At 40.3% G+C, this 23,056-nt stretch overlaps 1 protein-coding gene across 1 annotated transcript; it reads left to right on the forward strand.

Moving 5' to 3' along the window:
• The first annotated feature begins 17,181 nt into the window (after window positions 1-17,181).
• LOC130867251 (ferritin heavy chain-like) lies at window positions 17,182-17,733 on the forward strand. The gene has a single exon (XM_057759019.1). It carries the CDS (start codon window positions 17,182-17,184, stop codon window positions 17,731-17,733), a length of 552 nt encoding a protein of 183 aa, XP_057615002.1.
• The last annotated feature ends 5,323 nt before the right edge of the window (window positions 17,734-23,056 follow it).

A 23,056-nucleotide genomic window follows, 5' to 3' on the forward strand; every position in this document is an offset into this window, starting at 1 on the left:
TGTAAAGACTAGATGGTACCTAGCTGATGATACATTGATTCATTGCCTGCAAAAGCAACTTAACCAGGATGTAGGAGGTAATCTGTTGGGTAAAAAACAAAAACAAATAAACAATAAAAGCTTCCTTTTGACCTGCACACAGGACCAGATTTGCAGTCACACTCAGCTGCTATTTACTTTGTATCTGCATGACAGTCCATAAAGAAAGGGCTTATAAGAAATTTGGCACCATACTATATTCAGTAACTGAGATACCTTCTGTCTTAAACTTGCTTCTATCATGAATGTTGCTACAAGTATTGACTCAAGTATATGATATATAACTAATAAATAATCAGAGCCTAACTAAAATCTCAGTTTCAGAGTATTCTCTATAACATCCCCTACCAAATACCTCAAAATTCTCTGATGAAATAAACCTATGAATTTGTCACCACAGAGAAAGCTAATGGATCAGGTGAAAATTGCAAAAGACTCCTGCTATGTGTTTCTCAACATACCAGCTGCTCACATCATGACTTGTAATCAGATTTTGTAAACCAGCCACTGTCCTTGTCTATAAAATAACTGTATTAAATCACAAGCAGCAGGGCAGAAATATTTGATGAGAAATGTTTATATATATATATATATATATATATATATATATATATATATTCTTGAAAAGTATTTCTTTCACTATAAAAGACTGTCATTATTTTTAACCACATCACAGCTACATTTTAATTTCATTTTAAATAAGGGGCAAAAATAAATAAAATTTAAAAGTGAGAATCTATGGCATTTTCCTTTTCTCTTCATTTCATAGTTTGTCACTTGTCTAAATAATATTTATGAAGCTCATAGTTAATAAAAGTAATGTCCATTGGCTAAATTTCTTCCTTCTCAAACTGGTGACAATATCTAGTATAGTGTATTCTTTGAAGAGTATAGTCCAAAGCTTTCTAGGGCCAAATAATAAATAATAGAAAGCAGATGACAAGAGAGAAATTAAGAAATGGAGAAAGTAGGGGTGTTGTCTCTTCAGGTGAGATTCAACAAGCCTTAGTAACTACAGCTGCTGTATACAGCAATGAATTACACTGGGTAGGATAGATTTACCTCAGGAACGCTGGTGTCTTAGTACATTGTGTCAACCATCTCTCCATGGGGTCCATGATACTAAGGAACATAGCCATGCACCTAATAAGGTTCTCTGTACCCCCATCAACTATCACCAAAATTCATATTTGTTTCAAATTATAAGTTGTGAGAGCTGGATTCAGTGTTCCAGAGACTTATATACTAGAGAACATAGGACTCATAGCATTACAAATCAGTTAAGGTCTTCAAATTCTTTCAACTTTCAATTCTGAAGACACATATTGATACTCTGAAATAATATCTGTTTTAATTGGTAAGTCATGCCATCTGAAGAAACAGAATTCTGCTGTGCTCGTTAACTTTATGTCTACTTGACACAGGCTAGAATAATCTGAGAGGAGGGAACCCCAATTGAGAAAATGCCCCCATAAGATTGGACTGTAGGCTGTCCTGTAGAGCATTTTCTCAATTAGTGGTTGACAGGGTAGGGCCCAGCCCACTGTGGGTGAGTACATCTCTAAGCTGGTGATACTGGGTTCTACAAGAAAACAGGCTGAACAAACCATGATGAACAACCCTGTAAGGAGCACCCCTCCATGGCTTCTGCATGAGCCTCTAGGTTCCTGTTCTGTTTGAGTTCCTGTCCTAACTTCCCACAGTGATGGGCTTTGGAAGTAGAAAGATAAATAAACCCTTTCCTCTTTAACTTGCTATTGGGCATGGTGTTTTGATCATAGCAATAATAACCCCAACTAAGTAGTACCATTGTAGTAGGGTATTGCTGTGACAGATACAACCATGTTGTGTTCCGGAGGATTGCATAAGGACTTTGGATCTTCAGGCTAGAAAAGCCATTGAGTGTTGGGATCTCAGTGAGTTGTTTGGTACAAACTTCGGTAATAATAGTATTGAAAGCAGCATGGCAATGGTGTTGCATGCTTTTAATTCCAGCACTCAGGGGGCAGAGGCAGGTGGATCTCTGAGTTCATGGCCATCCTGGTCTACAGAGTAGAGCAAGTTCCAGGAGAGCCAGACTACACAGAGAAACCCTGTCTCAAAAAACAAACAGCAACAACCACAAAAGAGCACTGAAAGCAGTGCAAACAGTGGAACTTGAACTTGTGTATTTCCAGAGGGAAGCAAAGACTCTACTGGGACATTTGTGTGAAGAATCTTGGTGTCTGCTCAGCTGAAGCTGGAGGTAATTAACAAGAGATGAGAACCACTAAAGTCAAACCTTCGTTTTGCTGGGACGATAGATGCTGGCCAGCTGGGGCTAAAGAACCAGCTGTGATTAAGAAGAGATGACCATCGCTGAGGTGCAATCTTCTGAGAGGTGTTTCCTCACAGTCAGCACATGCAAGCTGTGTTCAGAGGTGGCCAAGAGTGTACATTGTGCTGGTAGCCGAAGTTAGTCAGGTGCAAAAGTCTCCCAGGTAGTGCTGAATTTGACGGCATTAAGGGGTTATCGAGAGCTGCTGAGGTTTGTTACTGGGAGAGGCTAGGAGAGGCCACTGGTGAAGGTACAGCCAGAATAGTAGTGGAAGCCCCAGAATTGAAGGAGTCATGGAGAACAATTGAGGTTCTGCACCATAAGGAGAGCCCAGGAGAGGCTATTGAAAATGCAGCCCGGAAGCAGCAGCAGACCCCAGCACTTTAGAGATGCCAGTACCGGGGATGCCCACCAAGACCAGCAGCAGCAGCAGCAGCGCTGGAGTAGAGCCTGCTCACTCCTAGAGGACAAGCTGTGCGTGCTTCAGAGGCAGAGCCAGAAAAATCACCGGAGCTCCTTGGAGGAGGCCGAAAGATTGTGAGTAAATTCCAGATGTTGAACAGTGAATTATTTACACTGTTGGGCTTTGGGTTTCTCTTTGTGCAGATTGCGACTGTGCCCTGGTTCTTCCCTGATGAAAGAAAAAATATTTAAGTAATTTTTGATTTTACAGGAGCCCACAATGTAGAGATCATTTAAATTTTTAAAAGAGATTTTGAATTTTAAAAGAAATTTTGAGTTTTTTACAGAGACTAAACTTTTAAAGTGTTTGAATCAGTAAAGACTTTGGGATTTTTAAGTTTGTAATATGTTTTGTATGTGGGATTACTTAATCTGAGATCTTAGGGAACAACCAAGTAAAAGGAAGGTTTATCTTAGAAAGTGTTGTGTGTCAAGTTGACAAGGATTCAGTTCTGCTGGCTAATTTTGTCAACTTGACACAGGCTAGAATAATCTGAAAAAAGGGAACACTAATTGAGAAAAGGACTCCATAAGATTGGGATGTAGACAAACCTGCAGAACATTTTCTTAATTAGTAATTGATGTGGGAGGGCCAAGCCCATAGTGGGAGGGGCCATCCCTGGGCTGGTGGTCCTGGGTTCTATAAGAAAGCCGGTTGGATAAGCCGTGGTGAGCAAGCCAATATGTAGCACTCCTCCATGGCCTCTGCATCAGCTCCTGCCTCCAAATTCCCACCCTGTTTGAGTTCTTGTCTTATTTTTCTTTCAGTGATGGACTATGGATGTGGAAGCATTGAAAACCTTTTCTCCCCAACTTGCTTTCTGTCATGGCTTCATCATAGCAATAGTAACCCAAACATAGACACCTACTGAATAATCAAATTAAGTAAATCTGGGCAATGAAATATGACCAGAATGGAAACATAAGAAGCCATCATGCAATTAGCTAGGTTAAGTTCCACCACCGCAGTGCACAAAAAGGGTGTGTGTGGACAAGCGGCATCATTGGTTTAGTTATCTGTCTGCAAATAATGAATAAAGAGTTTTTTATACACAGTATGCGTGCAGTTTAAGCAAGAACTTTACTTTTAGGATTCTGAGAGAGGAAATACCAGTCACTGCACGTGCTTCATCCTCGTCCTATCCCCAAGCCAGAACTCAATCCTTGTGTTAAGACTGAGATTCCAGGGAGCTCATTTGTCACTACAGCCCACTGTAGCCCATTTGTCTGGACCAAAGACTCATCCATTAGGCTGTGGTGAGAACCAATGAGCCCTTCAACAGCCCTGATGTTTAGAAAGCAGATTTGAGCATTCCTTTACCCAGGACCTTCTGCTCTGAAATCACTTCTGTTATTTGTTCACTTTTGTTGTTGCTGATTTTTGGCATTACAAATATGTATAATGAACCAGTCCTTGCTTATTTATTGATCCCATGAATCTCAGGATAGTCTCAAACTTTGTATATAAACAACGATAACTGGATCACCGTACCTTGCCATGCCCAGCATGGCTTGAACCTCTAACACTGACTGGGACAGCAAGACAATGAAGAAATGACAGGCACACATACAAAAAATTGGGGGTCAGGTGAGCTGTGAGTACTCTGATGTAGCCACACCAGCTACAACAACCCCGAACACTAGTGTGTTTACTATAGACAGCGTGGAGTGGGGGAATATTAGCTAGTTTAAGCAGGGAATGACTACAGGCCAGCAGTCTGTAAACATCTGGAGTAGGAAGCTGCAGTTGCTAGTTTTTGCACACACTGGTCATTTGTTCACAAATCTCATATTTGCATACACTGTTGACACTCACACTCCAACCAAAGGAAGGCCTTGACAATTCCGAGCATGATCGTTACGGGCAAGACTTTGCAATTCCCATGTCTGAGGCATTGGGTCCTTGACACGCCCGTGCCCTTGTCAACAATACACATCCACTCAGAACTTCATTTACTCTTTGCCCATTCACTCAGGGCTCCCTTGGGGCTACACAACACCTGTCTTATGCCGTGCTGGTTATGAAATGCTGTGGGCTTTATGTATACTTGGCAAACATTACCAAGCAACCTGCATTCCCTGCCCCTGTTTGTATTCCTGGCCATAACATTTGAGGAAGTACATTCCCATTGAATAATCCAACTAAGCAAACTTTCAAATATTCATATATGGAATATGCATGGCCAGGGCATTTAAAAGCAAGAAACTAAATGATAGAATTAAACTTTTGCCTAATAGGGTAGTTGAACATAAACAGAAATCAAGAGGTTAAACAAACTGCTGAAAATTTAAGCCAGAAGCTTAAGCTTCCTTTCAGGGCCCATGAAAAATAGTAAAATTTCATTTATAGCATGCACAAAAACACCTCCCTAGCAAATTACCTCCTGAGGTTAAATCAAGTTGTTCACATACACAGTGGTAAATATAAGTAACTCCGTCAGCACAACAGAGAAAGTCTGCAATGGTCTTTATTATAGCACTTTGGATGCCTGCTTAAATGTATTCCATTTATCTTTCAAATAAGCACCTAGTTAGGGAGCATGTACTATAAAAATGACTTCTTTGGAATCCCATCATCATGATGAGACCAGATATTTTCTTAAAAATCAAAGTAAATTTCCCATTGCTACATGCTTTTAGATGCCTCGTATCATTAGGATGACTGGCAGATTATGTAGCCTGATGCTGGGAAATTGTTCAGGTGCTTGGAGAGTGGGCCTAATAAAACTAACACAGAGCTTATGCCCAGGTGGGCCAGTTAGCTTCATGCTGAGAGAATCTTTCATAGCCACGAACTGTACTCAGAATTGTAGTCTCAAGACAAATTTTGTCAAATTAGCCACAAAGGAGTCTGGATAAGCATGTCTATAGCTCCAAAAAATCCATTACTGCTAATGGAAAAATAAGTCCTAACACCAACTCTTACTGGATACACCATCTCTCCAGAGTCCTGAACGTATCATGATATGTTTCAGATCACTTTCCCCTAACATATTACTCTAAAGCAATAAATACCCACAAAGAAGCTTCAAGTCTTCCCCAAGTCTTTTATTAAAGTTTTTGGGCTGCTTGAGCTCCTCCCCCTGAACTTGGACCCCTTTAATAACTTTTCTATAGGTCAATCTTCCTTGGGTGACATGAGACACAAAGACTCAACTGAATCCCAACTCACATTTTCTACAAAACTTCTTGGCTTTCTGCATCAACATTCTTATAGACTGTTTAATTAAAACCCTCAAACCAGAGAACACTGGCTTCTGTTTCCTTCCTTCAATATTCACAGCTTTCTTTCAATTCTCTTTTCTCTCTCAATGACACATGTACTCCACCCATCCCATGTCCTCTTGCTACTGCCTATTCCCTGTACTCCTAGACATTATGGAAGTCTCCTGACCATTTTTTTCTCTGTAATCTCATGCTTCTTCACCTTGACCATCCTTCTTGTCAGACTCACAAAAATCTTTCACATTCCCCTCCTTTAAAAAATCCTAAGTGCCACAGGACCAGACCTTTGGATTTTCAGTTATTTTCCAAGACCAAAGATTCTTCTATTATCACATGCCATCCACTGCAAACAGCTCACAGTTTTGGGTACAATCCTCATAGTTGTTGTTTGTTTTAGCTCCACATTCCATCTCATACAGGATCACTAACTGGAAGCTCTCTATTTCAAGTTCTGCTAGAAATTATCTACTCATCCACTCAAAGGGTATTTTTCTGTGTTTTCTTCAGCATTCTTTATCATTTTCATTTTCCTGTGGGCCCATTTTACTGATAAATATTGGTGACCTTGTGTTTCAAATGCCTTTTTGCTGTTTGTCAACTTCTTTCCTTTACAAATTAGAGTTGCTTCAAACAAAACTGTGCTTTGTTATTCTAAATCTCATGCATCCATTGCCTTCATTACAGCAGGCATTTTTACTAGCAATGTCAACAAGTGCTGCAGTCATCTGGGCCATGTAGAACGGCTCACTCACTCGGTTGGTACTTGGTGTTAACTATTGTCTAAAAATCCCTCCCCCATTATACTCCCTCATGGTCATTTTGCATGTTTTGACCCTCTCATAACATGGTGAGTAGTCTCATAGGAGTGGCATCCCAGCAGAAAATCTAAGTGAAAGAAGAAAGGACATTCTCTTGGATATAGAACACTTTGTCTGTGACACTCCATTGGCGTGGAAGTTGATGGTGAACAAAGTAAGTGCCTGTTATGATTTTTTAAAAATGCTGCAAAATCCCTAGCAGCAGTAGGCAGCAGAAATGCTGTAGGTCCCCAAATGGTGGTAGCCAGCCATCTGGTGGCAGGCAATGGGCCCTGGGAGCAGCCAGTCCCAGACAGAGACAGCTTCCAGTCCCCTAGTGGTGGCTGGTCTCAGGCAGGGACACATATGGGAGGGGGCTGGTCCCAGCAAGCCCGGCGGTGTGAGCAGGCCGCAGGTAGGAGGCACATGGACAGATATATCCGTACAGAATAGAACTGAATATTTATTACTTAGAGGAGAGAGAGGGGGAGAAAGGAGAAGAGGACAGAGAGAGAAAGAGGGAGGGAGCGGAGAAGTAGGGAGAGAGGCAGAAACGAATTGAAAAAAAAAAACGCGAGCTCAGGCCAGAAGCTAAAGATCAGCCTCCCTCAGTGGATCAGGGAGGGAGTGGGTGTGGCTTGTATGAACAATCATAACAATGCCAACAACAGAAAGAAAGATCAGGGTGTTTAAACATGGCGTAGAAGTCCAGGCGTTATACTGCATGCCTATAATTTCAATACCCAAAAGACTGAGGTAGGAGAATCATGTATCTGAGGATAGCGTAGGCTATAGAGTAATTTCTAGCACACCATGGAATATATAGTGAAACTATGTTTTATAAGCAGTAACAACAAGAACATCAACAAAAACAGAACAAGGGGAAAAAAGGAGAGAAAAGAACAAGGAAAATAAAATAATGAAAGGAGAAATTGTTGGACCATTCTTTAGAGAGTGGTTCCCACGTAATCTTGGTTGGTATTAACTCCACCTCTAAAATCCAGAAACACTCTGAAGATTGTGCTTTACTCACATGTTTAACACAAGTCCTCAAACATGGTACTTCAATGTTTAGTATATGTGTTCTAATTTATTAATTTAATTAAACAAGACCATTGTTTGTTTGTTTAACAGAAAAGAGGTTTGTTTTTACACCCAGTTCTGATTCAAAATGGCATAATTTTGAGGTGGCATGATAAGAAGAGATAAGTGTGTGTGTATGTATGTATGTGTGTTATGGTGTGTAGGTGCTATGGTGTGTCTGCTGTGTGTGGTATATATTTTGAGCACTTACTCCAGGCTAATCTATCTGGTTAGGTTCTATGCAGTTGAAAAAAGTTGAATTTGCTCCCCAGAAGCTGATGAGTCAGGAACAGCACAGCGCTAGAGGGGCAGAGCAGATAACAAGATGATTAATAGTTTGAGGTAATTACAGACAGAACATCAATGGGCAGACCATAATTGATTGTCATGCTAATTGTGAGGGCACTGATACTATAGATTTTTTCAGAGGAGGCTGTATCCTCTTCACATAGAAAGGTTTTAGATAGAAAATGAAGTTGGTTTTAAGTCTGAATAGCCAGCTGAAATGGGATCTAAGTTGGGAGAAAAATATAACCATAATGGAATTTCAGAAGTAATTACACAAATTATATTATTTCACATGCTTATACATACACAAAATGATAGAACCCCCCAAAAAATCCCTTTATTATATATATAGATCAGGGAGTCAATAAACAACTCTGAGAAAAATATGAGTTCTAAGTAAATGCAAATAAAAACATGAGAAACCAGTAACCAGGAGAAACAGGTATTATGTTTTTTTCTGTATTTACACAGTACTTTTAGTTTTGTTTTGGTTGAAATATAGGACTTCTGGTCCAAGATAGTGAAGATTACACGGAAGTTCTCATGCCTCCTGCTTTCTTTCTTTCTTTCTTTCTTTCTTTCTTTCTTTCTTTCTTTCTTTCTTTTGTCCTTTTTTTTGTTTGTGTGGTTACAAGTGAGAAATTCTGAGCTGCTAGAACTGAAGGATAAAATTTAGTCTTGATATGTAAGTTGACCATTGGCAGAGAGAGATCAAAGACAGTTGGCTGCTTCTGACTGATTATGATCAAGAAGTAAATATTTTCTTCAGTGTCACCTAACCATGGCCTGATTATTATACCCAGTGTTCTGTGAGATGGAATGTCACATAATATGATTTGTTCATGCTATGCCCTATATATAAAAGATATTAAGGAAAACTAAAATCTATTTTTGCTATCTACAGTTGAGCACTATACTTTCCTTCCTAGAAGAACACCCTTAAGCCAATGATTTATAATTAGTTAGCATCCATAATCCCTTATGCACATTGGCTGGGTTTACACAGTGCTATACGTTGCTATATAAAACACCCTGCAAAAGCTATAACCACAGGCAACAGAAGGCAGGTAGAGAAGGACTAGGGGTTATTTGAAATAAACAGATATTTTTTCAAAACTTAATATCGCTTCCAACAAGACATTTAACCATAGTTACTAAAGAATAGAAATAACTATTTTCTTCTGCAAGCCTCATTCTAATAGGTCAACTAATTAGATGAGAGCTAATCAAAAGGTTGGTAACTCAAGGGAAGAAGGGAGCCAGAGGCCAGAGAAATACACAAAATAGAAAATAGACTTGAATCTCAAGTGATAGTTCCACCTATATCACTTTCTGTTGCCAGAGACTGTCTTAGATTAGATACTTTATTTTTCTGTCAGTTCCATTATTCTCTGGCCTGAAGGAATTTCCAGTTTCACACTGGTTCTTGGGTTGCCATGAATTTCTTAGACTATTTATTAAACTTGAACCAAAAACTTTACAACAAATTTCCTTTAACTGAGCAGTATTTGTTGAAGTTCTATGTGCTGACCCTGAGGAAACACTTTCCAGAAGATTCTACCTCAATTATGCCGGTCTAATCTTAATCACAGCTGAATCTCCAGCCCTAGCTTATCAAAACCACACATTAAAAAAAAATCATACAAATGGCCCTGGTAGAGTCTTTGCTTCTCCTCTGAAACCTCATGAGCCAAGCCTCTGTAACTTGTATTGCTCTCAGCATTATCCTTTGTCTTAGTTTAAGCTACTATCGCTATTATGAAACACCATGACCAAAAAGCAAGTCGGAGAGGAAGGGGTTTATTTGGCTCACATTTTCACATCACTGCCGTCCATCATTAAAGGAAGTCAAGACAGGAACTTAAACAGGGCAGGAGCCTGAATAAAAAAATTAATACAGAGGCATGAAGGAGTGCTGCTTACCGGCTTGCTCATCATGGTTTGCTCAGTCTGCTTTCTTATGGAACCCAGGACCACCATCCCAGGGAGGGCCCCCACTCACAAGAGGTAAGGCCATCCTGCATCAATTGCTAATTAAGAAAATGCTCTTTGGGGCTGTCTATAGCCCAACTTACGAAGGCATTTTCTTCATTGAGGTTACCTCCTCTCAAATGACTTTAGCTTATTCAAGGTGACATAAAACTAGCCAGCACATCCTTCAAGTGCCCACAACAGCACAGCATGATTGGAACACTCACTGGCTTTTCTAATCCAAAGTTCCAAAATCCTCGACAATCCTTCCAAAAATATATAGTTAGGTCTGTAACAGCAATTCCCTATGACCTGGTACCAACTTTTGTCTTAATTGTACTCCCTATTGCTTTGCTAAAACACTGTGAGCAAACCCAACTTGAGGAGTAAAGGGTTTATTTCTGCTTCCAGTTCCATGTCCCAGTCTACCCCTGAGAGAAGTTAAGGCAGGAACTCAAACAGGGCAGGAACCTGGAAGTAGAAGATGATGAATAGGACATGGAGTAACAGTGCTTAATAACAGCTTGATCCCCATGGCTTGCTTAGCCTGCTTTCTTATAGAACCCATAGTAAAGTAAACCCTCGTGCATCAATCATAAATCAAAAAAGCACATAACAGACTGATCTCATGGGAACTTTTCCTCAATGTATGTTTTCTCTTCCAAATGACTCTTTCTTATGTCAACTTGATATAAAACTATCCAGCACAATCTACCCTAAGAATGGGCCTACTTCATCCAAAAAGTAATGTCTTTAAAAGGAAAATAAAGGTGCCTCTTAATTATCTGCAATGATTAAAAGGAACCGAGAGAATTAATATCCAGGTTTATTCTGATCCTGCTCTCTCATCTTCTGCCAGGGCCACCCACTGGCTGGCCCTTCAAAACTAGATCACACACTGCTAATGGATAAAATTGAAACAGGTCAGCCATCCTCTCTTAGATATCTTAGTAAGATGAAAGACAGAGAGTAGTCCTACAAACTCAGAGAGAGGAGAGCCAGCACACTGAACGAGGCTGAAAGTTTGTCACCTCAAAGAGAATGCATATTTAAATAATGAACCAATCCCAAACTTATACATAACCCATACATAGCATGTACATATTTTAAATTCAGTGGCCATCCTTTTGTTTTTCTAAGATAGTGATATTCACAATGTCAGAACATTGAGGAATTGAAAGCTGCAAATTTTTCTATTTCAGAATATAGTGGTGTCAGTACCAGACACATCATATTAATGTTCACCCAAGAAGGAGATGCCATGAAACTTATCTATGGCCTTTGTGCTTCAAATCTGCCCTGTATTAGAACACACATAGATGTATTAGAACTACCTTATATCTCTTAAACAGCTGGAAGCAACACTGTAGAAGCCAGTCCTGAATACTAAGTATACTTTCAGTATCCACAGATCCCATCTCTCCTTCTAGAGGTATGAGTCAAGCAACATAAAAATCTGGGTGAAGGGATTAGTCATGCTGGCCCCCAAAACTCAATGTTTAACTCCTTCCTCCCAGGACGAATTTCACCTACACTACAAATCAGTCTTTCTGGTCCCTATGCGCATTTGCCACCTTCCCTCTTCTCATCCTTCTTGTCTTCTTTGTCAAGAAGCTTTTACCTCTCCTTTGGTTCTCATCTGGCTCTGGTTATGTATAGTTCCTTACTGGTCACCCCTAACTCTATGCCATCCTCAGTGTGTACCAGCATCCTTTCAACAGTGACTACAGCCTTCCGCCTTTGAGTTATCTGACCGTGGCCTGCTCTCTAACCACTTGCCTTCTCTGGTTGTTGCCACTGCCATCTTGCATCCCCAATTTCCCCCTGCTTCCTTTTCCTCAGACCTGCTATAAATCTACAGATTACACCACCTTGATGTCTGTGCCTTTAGGTCTCAAAGAGTTTTCTGGAATCATATTTCTGATGAACACCCCATATAAAGTATTGTGTTTACTAAGCAAACTTTTGTGGACTCTGTGATCCTAATGGAATAGGTATGAGGATTGGTAGTGCTAAACTACAACTAAAGGATGGAAATTAAAAATCATGATTCTTATATAAATATAAACTATGTACAGGGAAAAGATTAAGTAATGTGGCAACTTGTATGATGTTACAAATGCAGTCTGGGTTTAGTGGCACATGCCTGTAATCCCATGTATCAAAGAAAAGTTTCACAAGGTCATGGACAGTTTGAACAACATAATGAGAAATTGCCCAATAACACAATTGTTGTTACAAAAATTGCTCAAAAGTGCACTCAAAGAGTTTGTGTATAGGCAATAAGGAATGTTGAAATGAATGTTCAAATAGAGTAAATGTAAAATGATTCAAGAATTAATTGCATTTCACTAGACAAATCATTTGCATTTCTGTGGACAACATTCATTTGCATTATGTTTTCAATTTACAGTTAAAAAATATCTCGAAGTCAATGAAAAGTGGAGATAATCAGAAAGTTATTTTCAAAAGGACACACAGTAAGCATTTTTTGATTATTTTTTAAATCTCTTACCATTTTCACAGAAAGTCAGAGGCGTGTTCTTATCCCAATGGGAACTGCCATCCAATCATAATTAGCACAAGTTCTCTCTGTGAGTTTGGAATAGGCATTTCTGCTTGTGATGACCAATACATGTGTCTTCCTTGTCTCCAAACACTGATAAGAGATGGCTGCCTCCTTCCTTTTAGAGAGTTGCTACTCAGGAGTCTGGTATTACTTGAGATTTTACTTATAAAATTGGCCCCTGACTAAAATTTAAACAAATATAAAGGATTCAGGACCTAAGTTAGTTAAAATATATCTGTATTTATGTATCAAAATGTTAATATAATAATATCAGTATAATTATAAATTATTACCTGTAGATTCAATACAATCTACAGCAAAATCTCAGCTGTTTCTTCTGAAGAAGTTGAAATTATCCTAAAAGTCACAAGGAAATTCAACAGACCAAGGAATACTAAAACAGAAAGATAGTTGAAAGATTCACACTTTCATTTTTTAAATTTGTTATAAAATTATAGTAAACTAAACTGTGCTCTAGTGCTTAGACACACATTTAAGAATAGGTTTAGAGAATAGAATTGAGAATCCAGAAATATGGTGGATTGCTCCCTCCCCAAGAGTATACCAAGATCACCCAAAAGATAACAGCCTTCCAATCAAATGGTGCTATGAACAAGAAATTATTCACATGCTAAAAACAGAACCAGGGGACCAATAGATGGCCTAGTGATTCAGGGAATATATATTGTTCTTGACAAAAGTTTGGTTCCCAGCATTCACATCCAGTGACTCAGAACATCCTGTAATTCTACTTCCAGATCTGATGCCCTGTTCTAGTCTCTTTGGGCATGTCCCTCACAAACATACGCAACTAAAGAGAAATCTGTCATTTTTAAATAATGAAACTGCTCCTTAATTTATATAATATGCAAAAAACATTTAAATATAAATTTACAATAGCCTTAGAAATAAATATAAGTGTAAATCTTTGTATTTCTGAGTTAGGCAATGATTTCTTAGGACACTAAAAGCACAAATGAAAGAAAAATGGCATAAGTTATACATCCAAATTAATAAATTTTAGATTTCAAAAGACCACTCCTAAAATGAAAAGAATAATTCACGGAATGGGTGAAAATATTTGTAAATCATATGACTGTAAAGAGCTTATATCCATAAATTATACAAAACAGTAAAATAAATGAAGGATTTAATGAGTAGTCTCCCAAAGATTTGTAAATAGCAAATAAGGATGTGAAGAGATATTGAACATCACTAGTCACTGGGGAAATACAAATGAAAAACCACAGTGAGAAACTGCTTTCCCTCACTAACATGGCTACAAGTTGTAAAGGTTAGTAACAGTATTGGAATCCTCCAACATTGCTGATGGGCATGGAAAATGATGCAATCACTTTGGAAAATAATCTAGCAATCTCTCAAAGTCTAAAACAGAGTTAATCTATGATCTAACTATTTTTACCCATACTTGTATCACGAAGAGAACTGGAAATGTACATCTTTACAAAATTTATACGTAAATGCTTATAACAGCATTAGTCATGACAGTCAGAAAATTACAACAACCCAGATTTCTATGAACATAAAAAGTATTTATAAAATGCAATCCGGTCCTACAACAGAACATTCTTCAGCAATGATAGATAGAGGTTAAAGTCAAGTGAAAGAAATGTACACAAAAGCTATATACAGTGTGATTCTATTTACTGAAAATAGTCACATGACAGCCTGGCTAGCTCAGTTGGTAGAGCATGAGACTCTTATTTAAAATAAATAAAGGACATTGGGCCTATAATTCATGATCCTAGAGAAGCTAAATAAGAAGGTGAACCCAAAGAAAAACATATAGTTATCCTCCTGGATATTAACCTTCATCAGGTGATGAAAGGAGATGAGACAGAGACCCACATTAGAGAACCGGGCTGAAATCCCAAGGTCCAAATGAGGAGCAGAAAGAGAGAGAGCACGAGCAAGGAACTCAGGACCGCGAGGGGTGCACCCACACACTGAGACAATGGGGATGTTCTATCGGGAACTCACCAAGGCCAGCTGGACTGGGTCTGAAAAAGCATGGGATAAAACCGGACTCACTGAACATAGCGGACAATGAGGGCTGCTGAGAAGTCAAGAACAATGGCAATGGGTTTTTGATCCTACTGTATTACTGGCTTTGTGGGAGCCTAGGCAGTTTGGATGCTCACCTTACTAGACCTGGGTGGAGGTGGGTGGTCCTTGGACTTCCCACAGGGCAGGGAACCCTGATTGCTCTTTGGACTGATGAGGGAGGGGGACTTGATTGGGGGAGGGGGAGGGAAATGGGAGGCGGTGGCGGGGAGGAGGCAGAAATCTTTAATAAATAATTATTATTAAAAAAATAGTTATAACAGGCACATCTATAGAAACAAAAAAGATTAGTGGTTATAGACCTATAGAAGAGGCAAAATGGGCAGTGCCTATTAATGGAAATGGTACCTAATTACAGACTGATTAAAACATTCCGTTAATTATTACCATTCTGATTGGAGTAAAATGAAATTTCAAGAAAACAAATAACAAACATGACAAGGATATTGACAAAAGAGTATGAAAGTAGTCCAGCTACTTGAAAGCCACTATGGAGACACCTAACAAAACTACGAAAAAGTACTCCATATGACCTAGTTATACTACTTTGGGGTATTTACATGAAGGACTCTAAGTCATCACATCACAGAGATAGTTGCATTTCAATGTTTATTGTGGCAGAATTCACAATAGTCAAGTTAGGGACTCATTCTAGGTATCCAGTAACAAAGGAATGGATAAAGAAACAAAATATTTTTCATCCATAAAGATTAATGAAGTATTGTTCTTTGGAAAATAGGTACAGCTGGGGATAATCATTAAGTGAATTGAGCCAGGCTCAGGAAAATGAATATGGTACATTTTCTCTTGTTTGTCATAGCTATGGTTTATAGAGATCCATGAAAGTAGAGCAGAAGCTGAGTAGGAGAGGGGAACAAAGATGACTAACAGGAGAGGGACAGACAGGGAGGGAGAGACAGGACGTGGTAGAAGAATATGCCCTATGTACAGTGTATAATTGTATGACCTATTTTTAATTAATTACAGTTGTTAAATGAAATATTCATTTTACAAATTTTAGTTTGATGATGATTACAAAATACAAGGAATATAGCATCCCAGGATTGTCTTGAAATAAATTCTTTATGCTTTAGTCTCTCAAATGCTGGGATTATAAGGCATACAACTCCATGCTGGACTCTACAACATTTCATTGTTGTTGCTGGATTTGTCTTATGATTTCAAAGATTTATTTTTAATTTTTTAAAGTATGTGTGGGGGGTGGGATGGGGGGTTATTTGCACTAGACAGCAGGGGCCTTCAGTGGACAGAAGTATCAAATGCCTCTAGAGCTGGTTGTGAGGTGCCTGACTTACGTGCTTGGAGCCAAACTCAGGTCCTCTGCAAGAGAAGTATATGTTCTTAATAGTTGAGCCATGTCTTTAGCCCACGAATTTGATTTACTTTTTATTATTTTATTTTGTTATTGTGTGTTTGCATGTGCTGGCTGGGGCATGGCACTGCACAAGTAAAGGCATAGGGAAAATTTTGAGAATCATTTCTCTCATTCTACAAGCTCTGGGAATGGAACTCCATACTCTTAATTCTTTAAAAATACCCGGTGTGTCAGCATTGGCAATGATACACAGCCACTTACTTGCTCGTGACCTCTCCCTAAGAAAGGTAGACGCAGGCAGATCTCTGAGTTTGTGGCCAGCCTGATCTACAGAGCGAGTTCCAGAACAGTCAAGGCTGTTACACAAGGAAACCCTGTCTCGAAAAACCAAAAAAAAAAAAAAAAGAAAGAAAGAGAGAGAGGGAGAGAGAGAGAGAGAGAGAGAGAGAGAGAGAGAGAAGAGGAGAGAGAGAAAAGTCATTAGTATAGACATCGTCACCGGTTAAGGTGAAAAGATATGAGATAATGGTCACATGCAAAAAGAACTACTTTAATGAAACAGTCACGATTAGGGGATGTTCAAATAATTTTCCTTAAAATTAACTATCCACACAATTTAAAAATCTTGGCCGTTTATTCAGAATTTAACAATATTACATCTTTAAGAGGGTCCGCGCAATGCCTTCTGGGATACTGTGAAATGCAGTTGGCTTTGCTTTGTTACGTGACCTTTGACCGGCTCAACAGCCTGAGGCACCAGGCGCCATTGCGGCGCCATCTCTTGTCTTCGGGGCACTGGTTTGGGCGGTTGCCGCTTCTGGTCCTGCGTCAGAAGTTGACCAGAGCCTGGAGCCAGGCCTTTCTGGTTCCACAGCTCCTCCTCCTTTCCCAAAAGTGACTGTGAGGCTCCGGCAGGCAGTCACTTTCGCCAGCTCCACAGCTCGGAGTCGTTGCTCCCGTCTAGCTCCGGCCGGTCGACAGCGACAGCAGCGTGAGGGCCCTTGCCGCCATGGCCACTTCTCTGCCAGAGTTCATCCAGCAGAATTACCTGGCTGAGAGCAACGCTGCCCTCAACTCTCAGATCCAGTTGCAGCTGTATGCCACTTACATCTACCTCTCCATGGCCTTCTTCTGCAACCGAGAAGAAGTGGCCCTGGAGAACTTCGCACTCTTCTTCCTGACTCAGTCCCAGAAGTGGATGGAGCGCACCGAGAAGCTGTTCCTCCTGCTGAGCGAGCGCCAAGGCTTCCTTACCCTTGGGAGAATTGCCGATCAAGGTCGTCACGACTGGTTCGATGGCTTCATGGCGATGGAGTGTGCTTTCCACCTGGAGAAGACGCTCAACCAGAGTCTCCTGCAGCTGTACCAGCTCGCTAACAGCAACGGTGATATCTACTTGTGCAAGCTCCTGAAGAGCCATTTTCTCAACCGGCAGGTCGAAATCATCAAGGAGATGGGTGGCTACTTGACGAACCTGCGCCAGCTGGGGGCTCCAGAAAATCATCTGGCTGAGTCCATCTTCGACAAGCTCACCCTGGCCGAGACCACCAAGGAGGACTGAACTGGGACTGTCCCTGCTATGGGGGGGGTCTTCCTCAGATCATCAGGCAAGGTGCTCACGTTATATGTCCAGAAGTTTTCCTAGTTATCCTATCTGGCACCGTTTGCAATAAATTTCTTTCTGAGCATATTAATAGTTTCCTGTTGATTCATATGCGTCAAATTCTCACCTTTAAAGAATGAAGACATTCCTTTGCATGTCTAAAACGGGTATCTGGGTGTCTCTTCACACACCCAAGTAGGGTTTCCTTGCAGCTACGAGCGCAAGTAGGTGGGAGGGAAAGGATATTCACAGGCCCTGGGAAAGAACAAATTAGCTTTTCCTTTTAAACAGTGTGAGCTTGGGGGTGGGGCGGGAGTGAAGTGTGGGTGAAATGAAGTGGAGTGGTCTGCCTTTAGCCATGGTGTTCAAGCATGGGGAAAGTGCAGATGCATGGTAAAAGTGTGCACATGGCGGGTGGGGTGGGGGGACGGCTATCAGATATCCTGCTAAACATGAGAGTCGCGGATCAGATATCCTGCTAAACACGGGGGTCGCGGATCAGATATCCTGCTAATCACGGGGGTCGTGGATCAGATATCCTGCTAAACACGGGGGTCGCAGATCAGATATCTTGCATATCAGATATTTACATTAAGATTTTAACAGTAGCAGAATTCCTGTTATGAAGAAGCAACAAAATTCATGTTGTGGTGGTGGGGGGCACTACAACGGGAGGAACTTTATTAAAGTGTTGCAGCATTATGATGGTTGAGAACAACTAGATTCAAATGAAATGAACTTTACCTAAAGCCCACTAACTTACTAAAAGATGAAAATATTAGCATTTGCTGATGCCAGGTAAGTCAGTGAGACCATCTGAGAGATAGCAGAACACTTATGACATGCTTACCCTGGGAAACAATAATAAGAGGTAAGCAAAACTAAAATGACTATTTTTTTTATAGCCCCAAGGTTAATAAACTGAAGTAACAGTGGAACTTTGCAGGTCCAAGATCGTTCATTGATACTATTATTATATGTCCATAAGAATCTCAGGAAGTAGGAAGGGTAGGAACTTAAAGGGCAGCTACAAGGGGAGTTATAGACTTGGGATGGGAACATAGTTCTGATTCAATGTGGTCTCCCCTACTGAGGGTATCAATGAGTTAAGAAGCAGGGCGTGGGTAGACTGGGAATTTAGCCAGATAACCAGGCCCAGAAGGGAGGGAAATTCCCCAAACTGGTGAAGACAGCCCTGATCATTATAGCTGTTCCCTTAATTACCGGTGTGCCTTCCAGCCCAGGGTAGAGATGACTTCTAAATGTCAGCCAAAATCCTCATATGATGAAAACCTTGAGAATTAGAAAGAGACTTGTGAGAGGCAGTAAGTAAGGTACCACCCAGGCAGGTAGTCCAGTTCTCTGTCCCCCCTCCTCCCCCCCACCCCCGCAGACCCTAACCTGATTGCACGGCTTGCCGGGGAAGATAAGAGGGTTGGAAATCCCCAGGATGAACTATTACCCAGATTTCTGCATTGGGAGTAGCTTCCCTTTACCCGCAGTAAATAAAGGGTGGCTACAAAACACACATTGGCTTTACCTGCAGTTCCAGCTCATTTCAAAGCCTGGGGGGCGGGGGGAGCAGCTTGTGTGCTTGCTGGACACAGTGCACTGGAATTGGGCACTAAATCATTTTCTGTGGTAGTCCATTCATGGGGTCATCTGTAGCTCACCCCAAACTTGCTCTGTTTTGGTTGACACACCTCCCTCTTTGTCCCATCTGTCTCTTTCTTGTGACTAACTTTGCAGGAAAATGAAGACACACCGATTAAGCCCTATATATAGGCTTTGATTTTACCTGGAAAAGTATTTCCTCATGGGCAAAACTCAAAGGCTAACAATGATTAGACCTGAGTGCCCATTACAAGTCACTGTTGGTCAGGTCACATTTTCAGCCTTTCTTTAAAAGAAAAAATTCCTGATGGGGAAATCTTGGCACAAGAGCAGCAACTCAATTGTTTCTTTAAAAAAAATATATATATATATATATATATATATAGTTCAGTTTTAGTTGTGTGTGTATGAAAGAGAGAACCAGAGACAGAGAGACAGAGAGAGGGACAGAGAGGGGTTGGGGGAGGGAGAGATCGTGGGTGTTCCCAAAAGCCAGAGAACAGCCTCAGCTCCTCTGAAGCTGGACTAACAGATAGTTGTGTGATAACAGGCATGGGCGCCTGAAGCAAGCCCAGGGATCCTCCGCATGAGCAGTGTGTGCTCTTTGCCCACTGAGCTGTCTCCAGATTCCAGCCCCCACTGATTTTTATCTTTGCTTTGCCGAGAGTAAAACATGCATGGTCTAAGTCCCTGCCCTTTGGCTCAGTTTCGGCAGTCACAAACAGGCTCTGGAATCCACAAGACAGTTATGACAATGGATAGGAAATGTTTAGCCTTTTGAAAGATGCTCCCTTTTAACTTTCTAATGTCTAGACTTTGGCCTTTCCTAAAAGTTCCCTTATTTTCCTGTCTTGCCACACAACTGACGGAAAGGTGAAGGTAAACTTCTTCTAGGTATGCCACCTTTTCCGTTCCTGGATAAGTGCACTTTAAATACTTAATAGTAAGATATAACTAGTTCTTTGAGCCCAGGCACGTAGCACCCTGAGACACACAGCTACATGATTGCCAGTCACCGGCCATGCTCTGCTGCTTGGGGGAATGATGTCTGAAACAGTGGCTGTTGCTATGGGTACCAGAATCTCAGGCAATGATAATAGCAGGACAGACTAGGGGGAAATGGTAAAATTGATAACTTCATCTCTGGCTCAAACACGAATTCAAATGAACTGTGCTGAATAATTTACCTGTACAGGGAAAAATCATCCCTGTATCACAGAAGGAAATTTCCTAATAGGCGGTTGTCACCAACAACTTGTGCTTCATTTCCTAGGAAAAGGAAACGTATTTTTCTCCATAAATGTGTGACAAGCAGTACAAAGCGGCCTTTCATTTCTCCGAAATCTTTTCTCGCCTAGGAATTTGCCTCACATTTCTGATCTGTATATTTTACTTTATTTTTGTATCAGTTGCCAGCGATTCTAGTTATTCTCACAAGTCCAAGAAATATAACTAATCAACTGTCAGTAGACGAAGGCCTTATAAGTCATATTGATATATAATACATACATATATTGAGATATGATAAATTGCAGGGAAAGCAAATATAATGCTTCGTATTTTAGAATTACATTTTATACAAAGTGTATGTGTGCACGCACGCTTTGAGTTCAGCATCAGAGGCATATTGACGAATTTGTTTCAGAAAACCTGGAGTAAAGGGCAGGGCTTGGAAAATTATATTAGAAAATATTACTTAAAAGGGTTAAGACGAAGTTTGTATCTGATTCACTAGTAGAAAGGGAGCAGGGTGAGGTATGCACGGAAGGAAAGTGGTAATTACAACATAGTGTTAAAAGTCTTGCCTCAACTTAAGTCAGTTTAGGTTATAAGTTGTAACAAAGGCCAGAAAAACAGGTTTGAAAAGTACAGGGTTCTCTGCCATAGTGGAAAGTGACGGAAGGAAACCAGTTCAGGGCTGCTGTGCGACTTCCTGTCACATTTCACTGACTCCAAGAGGCACAGTTTTTTTCATATTCTCATGTCTTTGAAATAGGGACGTTTAGTGTCCTACCCTCACTGTTGGCTGTGGTCGGCATTGCCTGAGCATGTGCTTCAAACTTAACTTTGGCCTTATTGCCTGAAAATCCCGGGAGCTATTGAGGAAAACTCTTAAGAAACAGCAGTATCTGGGTGGCAGAAAGGAAGACATGCAGAGTCCCACGTGACTCTGAGTACAAAAACTGATTTAAAAAATTTGTGCCTGAAGAACTTTTAGTAGTACTTCGTACCATTTCTTACACACTTTATTTAGTCTAGTCATACTTTACAGTATATTTATGTCTCTTTTATGGGTGTGTAAAATGATATAATGATAAACATTAATGCCAAAATAAGTGTAAAGATCTCTTTCAGAAGGCCTAATTTTAAAAAATCATAAGAAATGCATGAGCTAACACAACATTATGTCCTAATTGAACTGGTGACCTTGCTTAGGATTTTCTCACACATAAAGTGATGGTTTGCATTAAAAAATCACCTTGCTTTCTTTGATAACAAACGTGCCTGTTCCACTGCTGAGGGCCTCCAGCCTAAAGTTATTTCATGGTCCAACATAGCTACCGTAAGTCCAAAAATCACATTATTGTTGAGAAATGATTGGGACATTTGTTAGGAGGAAGGGAAAGATTGAAAATCCAGGTACAGTGAACGGAAGACTGAACTTTGAGTTAAAATCGTGGCAGAGGATTACTGTGCTATCTGTTGCTATTCAGGAGCAACAGGGGCTTTTCTTTTCTCTTCAAACCAGAGGATCTAAGAGACACTCCCAGAGCAGAGTCATGGTAATATGTGTCTTAGTTCAAGCTAAGGTCTTTTTTTGAGTAAACTTTTAATTTTAGAATAATTATAAATGTGAAATTTATAAATGTAGATTTCTCCTTTTTAGCTTTTTCTTTTTTCTTTTGTATTATGATGTTTGTATGTGCTCACATGTATAGGTGCATGTATCTGTGCATGTTTATAGAGGCCAGAATTCAACGTCTGGTGTAATCCTCTATTTTCTATTCTCTCTCTCTCTCTCTCTCTCTCTCTCTCTCTCTCTCTCTCTCTCTCTCTTCTCTCCCTATCTCTGTTTGTCTGTCTGTCTTCTTTGTTTCTAAACATTTTTAATCTCTTAAAAAATATAACTGTATAATTTTTCTTCTTTTCTTTCCTCCCTCCAACCCCTCCCATATACCTCATTGGTTTGTTTCAAATTCATAACTTCTATTTCTTTAATTGTTGTCACCTGTGTGTGTGTTCCAAAATGAATAAATACAACCTGCTTTGTCTGAATAATGTTACTGCATTATATAATTTCAGGGATGACTACTCACTATTGGATACCCTATTAGGGGGAATTCTTCCTCTGGCTCTCAGCATTCTTTAGTTGCCCATGATTCTTCATCTAGGGTTGAGGCACTATGAGCGTTCCCCTTCCCATATTAGCATGTCTATTGGCTAGCTTATTTCTTGAAACAGGATCTCCTACTCAACCTGTAGCTCACTGATTCAGCTAGGCTAGCTGAACAACAAGTCCCAGGGATCTTCCTGTCTCTGTCTCCTCACGGCTGCAATTAATGCTTACCACCTTGCTTCGCTTTTTACATGAGTGCTAGCGATGGGAACTTATCATGTTTATGATGTTTTCGGAGCAAGCACTTTACTAAGCCATCTCCTCAGTCCC

Source organism: Chionomys nivalis, chromosome X (genome assembly GCF_950005125.1).
Source record: "Chionomys nivalis chromosome X, mChiNiv1.1, whole genome shotgun sequence".
Taxonomy (NCBI): Eukaryota; Metazoa; Chordata; class Mammalia; order Rodentia; family Cricetidae; genus Chionomys; species Chionomys nivalis.

Bases quoted from the DNA above. Each gene is read 5' to 3' on its own strand.
- LOC130867251 (XM_057759019.1), top strand. From the start codon at position 17,182: ATGGCCACTTCTCTGCCAGAGTTCATCCAGCAGAATTACCTGGCTGAG.